Raw genomic sequence first — 16089 nt, 5'->3', positions numbered from 1 at the left:
CGGGGAGTTGATGGACTACGTGAGGGCACCCGGCGGAGCTACTCTCTGCAGTCCATCCATCTCTGCGGAGGACTTGCTTAATTGGGAGGCTGGGGACATCAGCTCAGGACGGTGTACATGAAATTAAAAGGTTCAAGAACTTAATATAAAAATAAAATAAGAGTGGAATGCTCTCTTTGAAAAAGAGTCTGTGACATTTACTCACCCGTTGTCATGTCCTGAACTTCTGTCACAAGTCCTGACTCCAGTATACTATGAGAAAGCTCAGGCTTCTGGAATAAGCGTAGGTAGAGGCCTCCTTCAGCAGTGGTCGAGCATCATGGGAAGGGGGGGGGGGTGGTATCCGCCACACCCATCCAGGAAGTGGTGTGGCTCGCCAGACTTTTAGCATTGGGCATCATATAATTATTATTGATTTATAAAGCGCCAACATATTCAGTGGTGCTGTACAAAGTAAGAAACAAACAGGGGGGTACATAATAATACAGACACTGGTATACACCAATATACAGAATGGAGACTAGGTACAAAGTACAGAATTGGTAATTACAGTGACAAAATTAATATGAATAAAATGTGTAACTAATTCCAAGATACAAAAGGGGGAGGAAGCCCTGACTTTACGAGCTTACAATCTAAAGCAGGGGTCTCAAACTCAATTTACCTGGGGGCCGCAGGAGGCAAAGTCAGGATGAGGCTGGGCCGCATAAGGAATTCCACAATCGTGGCGCATTGCCGCCTCTGCCCGCCCCTCTCACTCTTCTTTCACAGAGAGGGGCGGGGAGAGGCGGCGATCCATGCGGCGATTGACGTCAGGAGGGGCAGAGATGAAGCTGAAAGCTCTGCCCCTTCCAGGAAAAGCCGGCGGATTGCCCCCCGGGCGATTTGGGGGCTCTGCAGCCCTAGTTTAGCATCGGGGATGCGGCGGATTACTTGGGAGCACTGAAGCAAACTATAATTAAGCTTTTGCCGGCGAGGCCCACAAAATATTGCATCAAGGGCTGCAAATGGCCCGCGGGCCGCGAGTTTGAGACCCCTGATCTAAAGGAATAGGACGGAGCTAAAGATGGGGGAGTATACAATATTCATACCTAGAAGCAGTGTGGTTTAGGTTATTTGGTAGGAAGTACAACTTAGCCAGAGGTCAAAGGGGGAGTGGCCTAAGGTAGAGCGTATGCTTGATGGAAAAAGTGAGTTTTGAGGGCATGTTTAAAGATATCAAACGTTGGAGAGTGACGGATGTGTTGTGGCAGGGGATTCCAGAGGAGGGGTGAAGCACGTGCAAACCCTTGTATACGTGACTGTGAGGAGGTGATTCTAGTGGAGGACAAAACAGGGTTGTGTGCAGATCTGAGATTGCGGTTAGGTTGGTATCTGGAAACTAGCGAGGAGATGTAGAGGGGAGAACTGTATGTGTTGCAAGGAGCACACAATGGGCTCTATTCACAATCACACATGCGGTAATAGATTTTTTTACCGCTATATTACCGCCAGTGATAATTTCCACATTTTTTCCACATTCACTAAAAATGTTCCGCATGTTTCCCGCATGCAGGAACAATTCGTAAAATTTTTTGGGGAAACATGCGTAATTACATAGTAAACATGCAGAAACCATGCGTAAAAAAGTGGCATACAAAATCTTGTCAAACATTTTTTTTTAAAGTCCAGCAAACAGCGCTCAAGGCTCCAGACTCCATTTAAAGAGACTCTGTAACAAAAATTGCATCCTGTTTTTTATCATCCTACAAGTTCCAAAAGCTATTCTAATGTGTTCTGGCTTACTGCAGCACGTTCTACTATCACCATCTCTGTAATAAATCAATGTATCTTTCCCCTGTCAGACTTGTCAGCCTGTGTCTGGAAGGCTGCCAAGTTCTTCAGTGTTTGGTTTCTGCTATGAACTCCCCCTTCCAGGCCCCTCTATGCACACTGCCTGTGTATTATTTAGATTAGGGCAGCTTCTCTCTTCTCTCTTATCTTTTACAAGCTGGATAAATCCTCCTCTGAGCTGGCTGGGCTTTCACATACTGAGGAATTACATACAGGCAGAGCTGTCTGCACTCTGCAGGAAGAAACAGCCTGACACTTCAGTGGAAGATAGCTGCAGGGGGAAAGAAACACACAAATGATCTCTTGAGATTTAAAAGGAAGGGTGTATACAGCCTGCTTGTGTATGAATGTATTTTCTATGTGTGGACATACTGTACATCAACCTACTTCCTGTTTTGGTGGCCATTTTGTTTGTCTATAAACAAACTTTTTAAAACTGTTTTTAACCACTTTTAATGCGGCGAGGAGCGGCGAAATTGTGACAGAGGGTAATAGGAGATGTCCCCTAACGCACTGGTATGTTTACTTTTGTGCGATTATAACCATTTTACCCCCGCCCGTACGGATTTCTCCGTCCCTTTTTCCATCCTTTAACCCCCAGGGACGGAGAAATCCGTACTTTCCGCGTTCCCGACGCTGCCCGCGCTCCCGCTCATAAACACGCCGCCCGCCGCTAGTAAACACGCCGCCGCCCGCTCGCCCAGGGATCAATGAACGGGAAAATCCATTCCCGTTCGTTGATCTAAGCCCCGCAATGATCCGCTGCTCTCCGATGTCCAGCCTCCTTATACTTCCTCCAAGCTTCCGGAAGGACACTTGGAGGTCGCATTAAAACAAAAAGTTACTGTGGCCATCTTGTGGCCAAATAGTAAACTACACCCTACACATTTTTCACATACAAATAAATGACTTTTACACAAAAAATTAACTCATTACCTCCCACACTCCCCATTTTTTTTTTTTTTTGTAATTAAAAAAAATTCAAAAATTGACAATTAAGAAAAATACATAAATAGTTACCTTAGGGACTGAACTTTTTATATATTTATGTCAAGAGGGTATAACACTGTTACTTTATAAACTATGGGCTTGTAATTAGGGATGGACGCAAAACTGAAAAAAATGCACCTTTATTTCAAAATAAAATATTGGCGCCAAACATTGTGATAGGGACATAATTTAAATGGTTTTATAACCGGGACAAAAGGGCAAATAAATTTCATGCGTTTTAATTACAGTAGCATTCATTATTTAAAAACTATAATGGCCGAAAACTGAAAAATAATTATTTTTTTCCCCACATTTTTCCTTTTTTCCCATTAAAACACATTTAGAAAAAAATAATTCTTGGCATAATGTCCCACCTAAAGAAAGCCTAATTGGTGGCGGAAAAAACAAGATATAGTTCATTTCATTGCGATAAGTAATGATAAAGTTATAGACGAATGAATGGAAGGAGCGCTGAAAGGTGAAAATTGCTCTGGTGCTCAGGGGGTAAAACCCCTCAGTGGTGAAGTGGTTAACAATACAGATTCTCTTTAAGTCAATGGGAAGCAAAATATATCACCAAGTACTAGTAGGTGATATAAAATCACTAGTTAATTCAGAAATAAGGCGCCATTTTTGTTTGTGAATTTAAAATTTTTGTGGGAATTAACCGACTGTTGTGGACTTTTACTGCATTTTTTTACACATGCGTACAATTTTACACATGCAGTAAATAATCATGCGCAAAATTTTGTGAGTGTCAATATGGTCTTATTTCAGTCGGGAGTTTACCGCAAGTGCATTTCCGCATGAGGAAAATGATTGTGAATAGAGCCTATAGTCTTGAACTCTAGACTTAACTCCGGAAAATCAGCTTGGTCAATTTATAACTTTTAGCTTATTATCGACCAACGAAGTGTAATATATTACATTCACCGTAAACTGACCACAAATATCAGTGCAGTTATATTTTCACCCCCTGCAGAAGCCTGGTACGTGGAATTCCCTCAGCCGAGCGAATGCAGTAACAGGTCCAGAATAGTTAAAACTTGACCCAAAAAGGCTACATCTCGGTACTTTGCTTCCTAAGCCATAGATCGTTTACCTGTTTTGGGGCTTTGGAGTCTAGAGAACTAGTAGCAATAAGGAGGGAATGGGAAGAACGTCATTCTGGCTGATCTCGGCTGAGCTCCAGAGAGAGCAGCTTTTATGTTTTATATTTTACAATACTGCATGTTGTATTTCAGAAATACCTACGGAGACGCAAATACTGCCTCTTTGCATCGTTTTACTCGGCCACCATGCTGCAAGACGTGGATGACGCCATACAATTTGAAGTGAGCATCGGAAATTACGGCAATAAGTATGACACGACCTGCTTACCGCTGGCCTCCACCACGCAGTACAGCCGAGCCGTCTTTGATGGTAAGAGTCATTGCCGCGCTTACAAGGCCGGATTTATACTTTTTCCACCCCTGGCTAACTTTCTTGTACAGCACCCTGTGCAGCCCCCTCTTCCATATCTAACAGTCATGTACAGCAGCCCCATTCAGTTATGTACGGATCTCTTGTGCAGCAGCCTCCTCTTCCATACCTAACAGTCATGTACAGCAGCCCCCTTCAGTTATGTACAGATCTCTTGTGCAGCAGCCCCCTCTTCCAAGCCCCCTTCAGTTATGTACAGATCTCTTGTGCAGCAGCCCCCTCTTCCATACCTAACAGTCATGTACAGCAGCCCCCTTCAGTTATGTACAGATCTCTTGTGCAGCAGCCCCCTCTTCCATACCTAACAGTCATGTACAGCAGCCCCCTTCAGTTATGTACGGATCTCTTGTGCAGCAGCTCCCCTCTTCCATACCTAACAGTCATGTACAGCAGCCCCCTTCAGTTATGTACAGATCTCTTGTGCAGCAGCCCCCTCTTCCATATCTAACAGTCATGTACAGCAGCCCCCTTCAGTTATGTACAGATCTCTTGTGCAGCAGCCCCCTCTTCCATACCTAACAGTCATGTACAGCAGCCCCCTTCAGTTATGTACGGATCTCTTGTGCAGCAGCCCCCTCTTCCATACCTAACAGTCATGTACAGCAGCCCCCTTCAGTTATGTACAGATCTCTTGTGCAGCAGCCCCCCTCTTCCATACCTAACAGTCATGTACAGCAGCCCCCTTCAGTTATGTACGGATCTCTTGTGCAGCAGCCCCCTCTTCCATACCTAACAGTCATGTACAGCAGCCCCCTTCAGTTATGTACAGATCTCTTGTGCAGCAGCCCCCTCTTCCATACCTAACAGTCATGTACAGCAGCCCCCTTCAGTTATGTACAGATCTCTTGTGCAGCAGCCCCCTCTTCCATACCTAACAGTCATGTACAGCAGCCCCCTTCAGTTATGTACAGATCTCTTGTGCAGCAGCTCCCCTCTTCCATATCTAACAGTCATGTACAGCAGCCCCCTTCAGTTATGTACAGATCTCTTGTGCAGCAGCTCCCCTCTTCCATACCTAACAGTCATGTACAGCAGCCCCCTTCAGTTATGTACGGATCTCTTGTGCAGCAGCCTCCTCTTCCATACCTAACAGTCATGTACAGCAGCCCCCTTCAGTTATGTACGGATCTCTTGTGCAGCAGCCCCCTCTTCCATACCTAACAGTCATGTACAGCAGCCCCCTTCAGTTATGTACAGATCTCTTGTGCAGCAGCCCCCTCTTCCATACCTAACAGTCATGTACAGCAGCCCCCTTCAGTTATGTACAGATCTCTTGTGCAGCAGCCCCCTCTTCCATACCTAACAGTCATGTACAGCAGCCCCCTTCAGTTATGTACAGATCTCTTGTGCAGCAGCCCCCTCTTCCATATCTAACAGTCATGTACAGCAGCCCCCTTCAGTTATGTACGGATCTCTTGTGCAGCAGCCCCCTCTTCCATACCTAACAGTCATGTACAGCAGCCCCCTTCAGTTATGTACAGATCTCTTGTGCAGCAGCCCCCTCTTCCATATCTAACAGTCATGTACAGCAGCCCCCTTCAGTTATGTACAGATCTCTTGTGCAGCAGCCTCCTCTTCCATACCTAACAGTCATGTACAGCAGCCCCCTTCAGTTATGTACGGATCTCTTGTGCAGCAGCCCCCTCTTCCATACCTAACAGTCATGTACAGCAGCCCCTTCAGTTATGTACAGATCTCTTGTGCAGCAGCCCCCTCTTCCATACCTAACAGTCATGTACAGCAGCCCCCTTCAGTTATGTACAGATCTCTTGTGCAGCAGCCCCCTCTTCCATACCTAACAGTCATGTACAGCAGCCCCCTTCAGTTATGTACAGATCTCTTGTGCAGCAGCTCCCCTCTTCCATACCTAACAGTCATGTACAGCAGCCCCCTTCAGTTATGTACAGATCTCTTGTGCAGCAGCCTCCTCTTCCATATCTAACAGTCATGTACAGCAGCCCCCTTCAGTTATGTACAGATCTCTTGTGCAGCAGCCCCCTCTTCCATACCTAACAGTCATGTACAGCAGCCCCCTTCAGTTATGTACGGATCTCTTGTGCAGCAGCCCCCTCTTCCATATCTAACAGTCATGTACAGCAGCCCCCTTCAGTTATGTACAGATCTCTTGTGCAGCAGCCCCCTCTTCCATATCTAACAGTCATGTACAGCAGCCCCCTTCAGTTATGTACAGATCTCTTGTGCAGCAGCCCCCTCTTCCATATCTAACAGTCATGTACAGCAGCCCCCTTCAGTTATGTACGGATCTCTTGTGCAGCTCCCCCCTCTTCCATACCTAACAGTCATGTACAGCAGCCCCCTTCAGTTATGTACAGATCTCTTGTGCAGCAGCCTCCTCTTCCATACCTAACAGTCATGTACAGCAGCCCCCTTCAGTTATGTACGGATCTCTTGTGCAGCTCCCCCTCTTCCATACCTAACAGTCATGTACAGCAGCCCCCTTCAGTTATGTACGGATCTCTTGTGCAGCAGCCCCCTCTTCCATACCTAACAGTCATGTACAGCAGCCCCCTTCAGTTATGTACAGATCTCTTGTGCAGCAGCTCCCTCTTCCATACCTAACAGTCATGTACAGCAGCCCCCTTCAGTTATGTACGGATCTCTTGTGCAGCAGCTCCCCCTCTTCCATACCTAACAGTCATGTACAGCAGCCCCCTTCAGTTATGTACGGATCTCTTGTGCAGCAGCCCCCTCTTCCATATCTAACAGTCATGTACAGCAGCCCCCTTCAGTTATGTACGGATCTCTTGTGCAGCAGCCCCCTCTTCCATACCTAACAGTCATGTACAGCAGCCCCCTTCAGTTATGTACGGATCTCTTGTGCAGCAGCCCCCTCTTCCATACCTAACAGTCATGTACAGCAGCCCCCTTCAGTTATGTACAGATCTCTTGTGCAGCAGCCCCCTCTTCCATACCTAACAGTCATGTACAGCAGCCCCCTTCAGTTATGTACAGATCTCTTGTGCAGCAGCCCCCTCTTCCATACCTAACAGTCATGTACAGCAGCCCCCTTCAGTTATGTACGGATCTCTTGTGCAGCAGCTCCCCTCTTCCATACCTAACAGTCATGTACAGCAGCCCCCTTCAGTTATGTACAGATCTCTTGTGCAGCAGCCCCCTCTTCCATACCTAACAGTCATGTACAGCAGCCCCCTTCAGTTATGTACGGATCTCTTGTGCAGCAGCCTCCTCTTCCATATCTAACAGTCATGTACAGCAGCCCCCTTCAGTTATGTACGGATCTCTTGTGCAGCAGCCCCCTCTTCCATACCTAACAGTCATGTACAGCAGCCCCCTTCAGTTATGTACAGATCTCTTGTGCAGCAGCCCCCTCTTCCATATCTAACAGTCATGTACAGCAGCCCCCTTCAGTTATGTACAGATCTCTTGTGCAGCAGCCCCCTCTTCCATACCTAACAGTCATGTACAGCAGCCCCCTTCAGTTATGTACGGATCTCTTGTGCAGCAGCTCCCCTCTTCCATACCTAACAGTCATGTACAGCAGCCCCCTTCAGTTATGTACAGATCTCTTGTGCAGCAGCCCCCTCTTCCATACCTAACAGTCATGTACAGCAGCCCCCTTCAGTTATGTACGGATCTCTTGTGCAGCAGCCCCCTCTTCCATACCTAACAGTCATGTACAGCAGCCCCCTTCAGTTATGTACGGATCTCTTGTGCAGCAGCTCCCCTCTTCCATACCTAACAGTCATGTACAGCAGCCCCCTTCAGTTATGTACAGATCTCTTGTGCAGCAGCCCCCTCTTCCATACCTAACAGTCATGTACAGCAGCCCCCTTCAGTTATGTACAGATCTCTTGTGCAGCAGCCCCCTCTTCCATACCTAACAGTCATGTACAGCAGCCCCCTTCAGTTATGTACGGATCTCTTGTGCAGCAGCTCCCCTCTTCCATACCTAACAGTCATGTACAGCAGCCCCCTTCAGTTATGTACAGATCTCTTGTGCAGCAGCCCCCTCTTCCATACCTAACAGTCATGTACAGCAGCCCCCTTCAGTTATGTACGGATCTCTTGTGCAGCAGCCCCCTCTTCCATACCTAACAGTCATGTACAGCAGCCCCCTTCAGTTATGTACAGATCTCTTGTGCAGCAGCCCCCTCTTCCATACCTAACAGTCATGTACAGCAGCCCCCTTCAGTTATGTACAGATCTCTTGTGCAGCAGCCCCCTCTTCCATACCTAACAGTCATGTACAGCAGCCCCCTTCAGTTATGTACAGATCTCTTGTGCAGCAGCCCCCTCTTCCATACCTAACAGTCATGTACAGCAGCCCCCTTCAGTTATGTACAGATCTCTTGTGCAGCAGCCCCCTCTTCCATACCTAACAGTCATGTACAGCAGCCCCCTTCAGTTATGTACGGATCTCTTGTGCAGCAGCCCCCTCTTCCATACCTAACAGTCATGTACAGCAGCCCCCTTCAGTTATGTACGGATCTCTTGTGCAGCAGCCTCCTCTTCCATACCTAACAGTCATGTACAGCAGCCCCCTTCAGTTATGTACAGATCTCTTGTGCAGCAGCCCCCTCTTCCATACCTAACAGTCATGTACAGCAGCCCCCTTCAGTTATGTACGGATCTCTTGTGCAGCAGCCCCCTCTTCCATACCTAACAGTCATGTACAGCAGCCCCCTTCAGTTATGTACAGATCTCTTGTGCAGCAGCCCCCTCTTCCATACCTAACAGTCATGTACAGCAGCCCCCTTCAGTTATGTACAGATCTCTTGTGCAGCAGCCCCCTCTTCCATACCTAACAGTCATGTACAGCAGCCCCCTTCAGTTATGTACAGATCTCTTGTGCAGCAGCTCCCTCTTCCATACCTAACAGTCATGTACAGCAGCCCCCTTCAGTTATGTACAGATCTCTTGTGCAGCAGCCCCCTCTTCCATACCTAACAGTCATGTACAGCAGCCCCCTTCAGTTATGTACAGATCTCTTGTGCAGCAGCCCCCTCTTCCATACCTAACAGTCATGTACAGCAGCCCCCTTCAGTTATGTACGGATCTCTTGTGCAGCAGCCCCCTCTTCCATACCTAACAGTCATGTACAGCAGCCCCCTTCAGTTATGTACAGATCTCTTGTGCAGCAGCCCCCTCTTCCATACCTAACAGTCATGTACAGCAGCCCCCTTCAGTTATGTACAGATCTCTTGTGCAGCAGCTCCCCTCTTCCATACCTAACAGTCATGTACAGCAGCCCCCTTCAGTTATGTACGGATCTCTTGTGCAGCAGCCCCCTCTTCCATACCTAACAGTCATGTACAGCAGCCCCCTTCAGTTATGTACAGATCTCTTGTGCAGCAGCCCTCCTCTTCCATACCTAACAGTCATGTACAGCAGCCCCCTTCAGTTATGTACGGATCTCTTGTGCAGCAGCCTCCTCTTCCATACCTAACAGTCATGTACAGCAGCCCCCTTCAGTTATGTACGGATCTCTTGTGCAGCAGCCCCCTCTTCCATACCTAACAGTCATGTACAGCAGCCCCCTTCAGTTATGTACAGATCTCTTGTGCAGCAGCCTCCTCTTCCATACCTAACAGTCATGTACAGCAGCCCCCTTCAGTTATGTACAGATCTCTTGTGCAGCAGCCCCCTCTTCCATACCTAACAGTCATGTACAGCAGCCCCCTTCAGTTATGTACAGATCTCTTGTGCAGCAGCCTCCTCTTCCATACCTAACAGTCATGTACAGCAGCCCCCTTCAGTTATGTACAGATCTCTTGTGCAGCAGCCCCCTCTTCCATACCTAACAGTCATGTACAGCAGCCTCCTTCAGTTATGTACGGATCTCTTGTGCAGCAGCCCCCTCTTCCATACCTAACAGTCATGTACAGCAGCCCCCTTCAGTTATGTACGGATCTCTTGTGCAGCAGCCCCCTCTTCCATACCTAACAGTCATGTACAGCAGCCCCCTTCAGTTATGTACAGATCTCTTGTGCAGCAGCCTCCTCTTCCATACCTAACAGTCATGTACAGCAGCCCCCTTCAGTTATGTACAGATCTCTTGTGCAGCAGCCCCCTCTTCCATACCTAACAGTCATGTACAGCAGCCCCCTTCAGTTATGTACGGATCTCTTGTGCAGCAGCCCCCTCTTCCATACCTAACAGTCATGTACAGCAGCCCCCTTCAGTTATGTACGGATCTCTTGTGCAGCAGCCCCCTCTTCCATACCTAACAGTCATGTACAGCAGCCCCCTTCAGTTATGTACAGATCTCTTGTGCAGCAGCCTCCTCTTCCATACCTAACAGTCATGTACAGCAGCCCCCTTCAGTTATGTACAGATCTCTTGTGCAGCAGCCCCCTCTTCCATACCTAACAGTCATGTACAGCAGCCCCCTTCAGTTATGTACAGATCTCTTGTGCAGCAGCCCCCTCTTCCATACCTAACAGTCATGTACAGCAGCCCCCTTCAGTTATGTACGGATCTCTTGTGCAGCAGCCCTCCTCTTCCATACCTAACAGTCATGTACAGCAGCCCCCTTCAGTTATGTACAGATCTCTTGTGCAGCAGCCCCCTCTTCCATACCTAACAGTCATGTACAGCAGCCCCCTTCAGTTATGTACAGATCTCTTGTGCAGCAGCCCCCTCTTCCATACCTAACAGTCATGTACAGCAGCCCCCTTCAGTTATGTACAGATCTCTTGTGCAGCAGCCTCCTCTTCCATACCTAACAGTCATGTACAGCAGCCCCCTTCAGTTATGTACGGATCTCTTGTGCAGCAGCCCCCTCTTCCATACCTAACAGTCATGTACAGCAGCCCCCTTCAGTTATGTACAGATCTCTTGTGCAGCTCCCCCCTCTTCCATACCTAACAGTCATGTACAGCAGCCCCCTTCAGTTATGTACAGATCTCTTGTGCAGCAGCCTCCTCTTCCATACCTAACAGTCATGTACAGCAGCCCCCTTCAGTTATGTACAGATCTCTTGTGCAGCAGCCTCCTCTTCCATACCTAACAGTCATGTACAGCAGCCCCCTTCAGTTATGTACGGATCTCTTGTGCAGCAGCCCCCTCTTCCATACCTAACAGTCATGTACAGCAGCCCCCTTCAGTTATGTACAGATCTCTTGTGCAGCAGCCCCCTCTTCCATACCTAACAGTCATGTACAGCAGCCCCCTTCAGTTATGTACAGATCTCTTGTGCAGCAGCCCCCTCTTCCATACCTAACAGTCATGTACAGCAGCCCCCTTCAGTTATGTACGGATCTCTTGTGCAGCAGCCTCCTCTTCCATACCTAACAGTCATGTACAGCAGCCCCCTTCAGTTATGTACGGATCTCTTGTGCAGCAGCTCCCTCTTCCATACCTAACAGTCATGTACAGCAGCCCCCTTCAGTTATGTACAGATCTCTTGTGCAGCTCCCCCCTCTTCCATACCTAACAGTCATGTACAGCAGCCCCCTTCAGTTATGTACGGATCTCTTGTGCAGCAGCCCCCTCTTCCATACCTAACAGTCATGTACAGCAGCCCCCTTCAGTTATGTACGGATCTCTTGTGCAGCAGCTCCCCTCTTCCATACCTAACAGTCATGTACAGCAGCCCCCTTCAGTTATGTACGGATCTCTTGTGCAGCAGCCCCCTCTTCCATACCTAACAGTCATGTACAGCAGCCCCCTTCAGTTATGTACAGATCTCTTGTGCAGCAGCCCCCTCTTCCATACCTAACAGTCATGTACAGCAGCCCCCTTCAGTTATGTACGGATCTCTTGTGCAGCAGCTCCCTCTTCCATACCTAACAGTCATGTACAGCAGCCCCCTTCAGTTATGTACGGATCTCTTGTGCAGCAGCCCCCTCTTCCATACCTAACAGTCATGTACAGCAGCCCCCTTCAGTTATGTACGGATCTCTTGTGCAGCAGCCTCCCTCTTCCATACCTAACAGTCATGTACAGCAGCCCCCTTCAGTTATGTACGGATCTCTTGTGCAGCAGCCCCCTCTTCCATACCTAACAGTCATGTACAGCAGCCCCCTTCAGTTATGTACGGATCTCTTGTGCAGCAGCCCCCTCTTCCATACCTAACAGTCATGTACAGCAGCCCCCTTCAGTTATGTACAGATCTCTTGTGCAGCAGCCCCCTCTTCCATACCTAACAGTCATGTACAGCAGCCCCCTTCAGTTATGTACAGATCTCTTGTGCAGCAGCCCCCTCTTCCATACCTAACAGTCATGTACAGCAGCCCCCTTCAGTTATGTACGGATCTCTTGTGCAGCAGCCCCCTCTTCCATACCTAACAGTCATGTACAGCAGCCCCCTTCAGTTATGTACGGATCTCTTGTGCAGCAGCCCCCTCTTCCATACCTAACAGTCATGTACAGCAGCCCCCTTCAGTTATGTACAGATCTCTTGTGCAGCAGCCCCCTCTTCCATACCTAACAGTCATGTACAGCAGCCCCCTTCAGTTATGTACAGATCTCTTGTGCAGCAGCCCCCTCTTCCATACCTAACAGTCATGTACAGCAGCCCCCTTCAGTTATGTACGGATCTCTTGTGCAGCAGCCCCCTCTTCCATACCTAACAGTCATGTACAGCAGCCCCCTTCAGTTATGTACGGATCTCTTGTGCAGCAGCCCCCTCTTCCATACCTAACAGTCATGTACAGCAGCCCCCTTCAGTTATGTACGGATCTCTTGTGCAGCAGCCTCCTCTTCCATACCTAACAGTCATGTACAGCAGCCCCCTTCAGTTATGTACAGATCTCTTGTGCAGCAGCCCCCTCTTCCATACCTAACAGTCATGTACAGCAGCCCCCTTCAGTTATGTACGGATCTCTTGTGCAGCAGCCCCCTCTTCCATACCTAACAGTCATGTACAGCAGCCCCCTTCAGTTATGTACGGATCTCTTGTGCAGCAGCCCCCTCTTCCATACCTAACAGTCATGTACAGCAGCCCCCTTCAGTTATGTACAGATCTCTTGTGCAGCAGCCTCCTCTTCCATACCTAACAGTCATGTACAGCAGCCCCCTTCAGTTATGTACAGATCTCTTGTGCAGCAGCCCCCTCTTCCATACCTAACAGTCATGTACAGCAGCCCCCTTCAGTTATGTACAGATCTCTTGTGCAGCAGCCCCCTCTTCCATACCTAACAGTCATGTACAGCAGCCCCCTTCAGTTATGTACAGATCTCTTGTGCAGCAGCCCCCTCTTCCATACCTAACAGTCATGTACAGCAGCCCCCTCTTCCATACCTAACAGTCATGTACAGCAGCCCCCTTCAGTTATGTACGGATCTCTTGTGCAGCAGCCCCCTCTTCCATACCTAACAGTCATGTACAGCAGCCCCCTTCAGTTATGTACAGATCTCTTGTGCAGCAGCCCCCTCTTCCATACCTAACAGTCATGTACAGCAGCCCCCTTCAGTTATGTACAGATCTCTTGTGCAGCAGCCCCCTCTTCCATACCTAACAGTCATGTACAGCAGCCCCCTTCAGTTATGTACGGATCTCTTGTGCAGCTCCCCCTCTTCCATACCTAACAGTCATGTACAGCAGCCCCCTTCAGTTATGTACAGATCTCTTGTGCAGCAGCCCCCTCTTCCATACCTAACAGTCATGTACAGCAGCCCCCTTCAGTTATGTACGGATCTCTTGTGCAGCAGCCCCCTCTTCCATACCTAACAGTCATGTACAGCAGCCCCCTTCAGTTATGTACAGATCTCTTGTGCAGCAGCCCCCTCTTCCATACCTAACAGTCATGTACAGCAGCCCCCTTCAGTTATGTACAGATCTCTTGTGCAGCAGCCCCCTCTTCCATACCTAACAGTCATGTACAGCAGCCCCCTTCAGTTATGTACGGATCTCTTGTGCAGCAGCCCCCTCTTCCATACCTAACAGTCATGTACAGCAGCCCCCTTCAGTTATGTACGGATCTCTTGTGCAGCAGCCCCCTCTTCCATACCTAACAGTCATGTACAGCAGCCCCCTTCAGTTATGTACAGATCTCTTGTGCAGCAGCCCCCTCTTCCATACCTAACAGTCATGTACAGCAGCCCCCCTTCAGTTATGTACAGATCTCTTGTGCAGCAGCCCCCTCTTCCATACCTAACAGTCATGTACAGCAGCCCCCTTCAGTTATGTACGGATCTCTTGTGCAGCAGCCCCCTCTTCCATACCTAACAGTCATGTACAGCAGCCCCCTTCAGTTATGTACAGATCTCTTGTGCAGCAGCCCCCTCTTCCATACCTAACAGTCATGTACAGCAGCCCCCTTCAGTTATGTACAGATCTCTTGTGCAGCAGCCCCCTCTTCCATACCTAACAGTCATGTACAGCAGCCCCCTTCAGTTATGTACGGATCTCTTGTGCAGCCCCCCTCTTCCATACCTAACAGTCATGTACAGCAGCCCCCTTCAGTTATGTACAGATCTCTTGTGCAGCAGCTCCCCCTCTTCCATACCTAACAGTCATGTACAGCAGCCCCCTTCAGTTATGTACAGATCTCTTGTGCAGCAGCCCCCTCTTCCATACCTAACAGTCATGTACAGCAGCCCCCTTCAGTTATGTACGGATCTCTTGTGCAGCAGCCCCCTCTTCCATACCTAACAGTCATGTACAGCAGCCCCCTTCAGTTATGTACGGATCTCTTGTGCAGCAGCCCCCTCTTCCATACCTAACAGTCATGTACAGCAGCCCCCTTCAGTTATGTACAGATCTCTTGTGCAGCAGCCCCCTCTTCCATACCTAACAGTCATGTACAGCAGCCCCCTTCAGTTATGTACGGATCTCTTGTGCAGCCCCCTCTTCCATACCTAACAGTCATGTACAGCAGCCCCCTTCAGTTATGTACAGATCTCTTGTGCAGCAGCCCCCTCTTCCATACCTAACAGTCATGTACAGCAGCCCCCTTCAGTTATGTACGGATCTCTTGTGCAGCAGCCCCCTCTTCCATACCTAACAGTCATGTACAGCAGCCCCCTTCAGTTATGTACAGATCTCTTGTGCAGCAGCCCCCTCTTCCATACCTAACAGTCATGTACAGCAGCCCCCTTCAGTTATGTACAGATCTCTTGTGCAGCAGCCCCCTCTTCCATACCTAACAGTCATGTACAGCAGCCCCCTTCAGTTATGTACAGATCTCTTGTGCAGCAGCCCCCTCTTCCATACCTAACAGTCATGTACAGCAGCCCCCTTCAGTTATGTACAGATCTCTTGTGCAGCAGCCCCCCTCTTCCATACCTAACAGTCATGTACAGCAGCCCCCTTCAGTTATGTACAGATCTCTTGTGCAGCAGCCCCCTCTTCCATACCTAACAGTCATGTACAGCAGCCCCCTTCAGTTATGTACGGATCTCTTGTGCAGCAGCCCCCTCTTCCATACCTAACAGTCATGTACAGCAGCCCCCTTCAGTTATGTACGGATCTCTTGTGCAGCAGCCCCCTCTTCCATACCTAACAGTCATGTACAGCAGCCCCCTTCAGTTATGTACAGATCTCTTGTGCAGCAGCCCCCTCTTCCATACCTAACAGTCATGTACAGCAGCCCCCTTCAGTTATGTACGGATCTCTTGTGCAGCCCCCTCTTCCATACCTAACAGTCATGTACAGCAGCCCCCTTCAGTTATGTACAGATCTCTTGTGCAGCAGCTCCCCTCTTCCATACCTAACAGTCATGTACAGCAGCCCCCTTCAGTTATGTACAGATCTCTTGTGCAGCAGCCCCCTCTTCCATACCTAACAGTCATGTACAGCAGCCCCCTTCAGTTATGTACAGGATCTCTTGTGCAGCAGCCCCCTCTTCCATACCTAACA

General features: G+C 48.9%; 1 protein-coding gene across 6 annotated transcripts in view; it reads left to right on the top strand.

The window, feature by feature from the left end:
- The window catches only part of DYSF (dysferlin), a 456891-nt gene that overhangs the window by 180492 nt on the left and 260310 nt on the right, over positions 1-16089 (top strand). For all 6 annotated transcript variants that reach the window (XM_068274344.1, XM_068274325.1, XM_068274335.1 and 3 more), the window contains one exon: positions 4068-4245. In XM_068274344.1, the coding sequence (XP_068130445.1) occupies positions 4068-4245 (178 nt within the window). The remainder of the gene's footprint in view (positions 1-4067; positions 4246-16089) is intronic.

Source organism: Hyperolius riggenbachi, chromosome 1 (assembly GCF_040937935.1).
Source record: "Hyperolius riggenbachi isolate aHypRig1 chromosome 1, aHypRig1.pri, whole genome shotgun sequence".
In the NCBI taxonomy this organism is placed as follows: domain Eukaryota; kingdom Metazoa; phylum Chordata; class Amphibia; order Anura; family Hyperoliidae; genus Hyperolius; species Hyperolius riggenbachi.
This window is presented reverse-complemented; position numbering and strand designations above follow the sequence as displayed.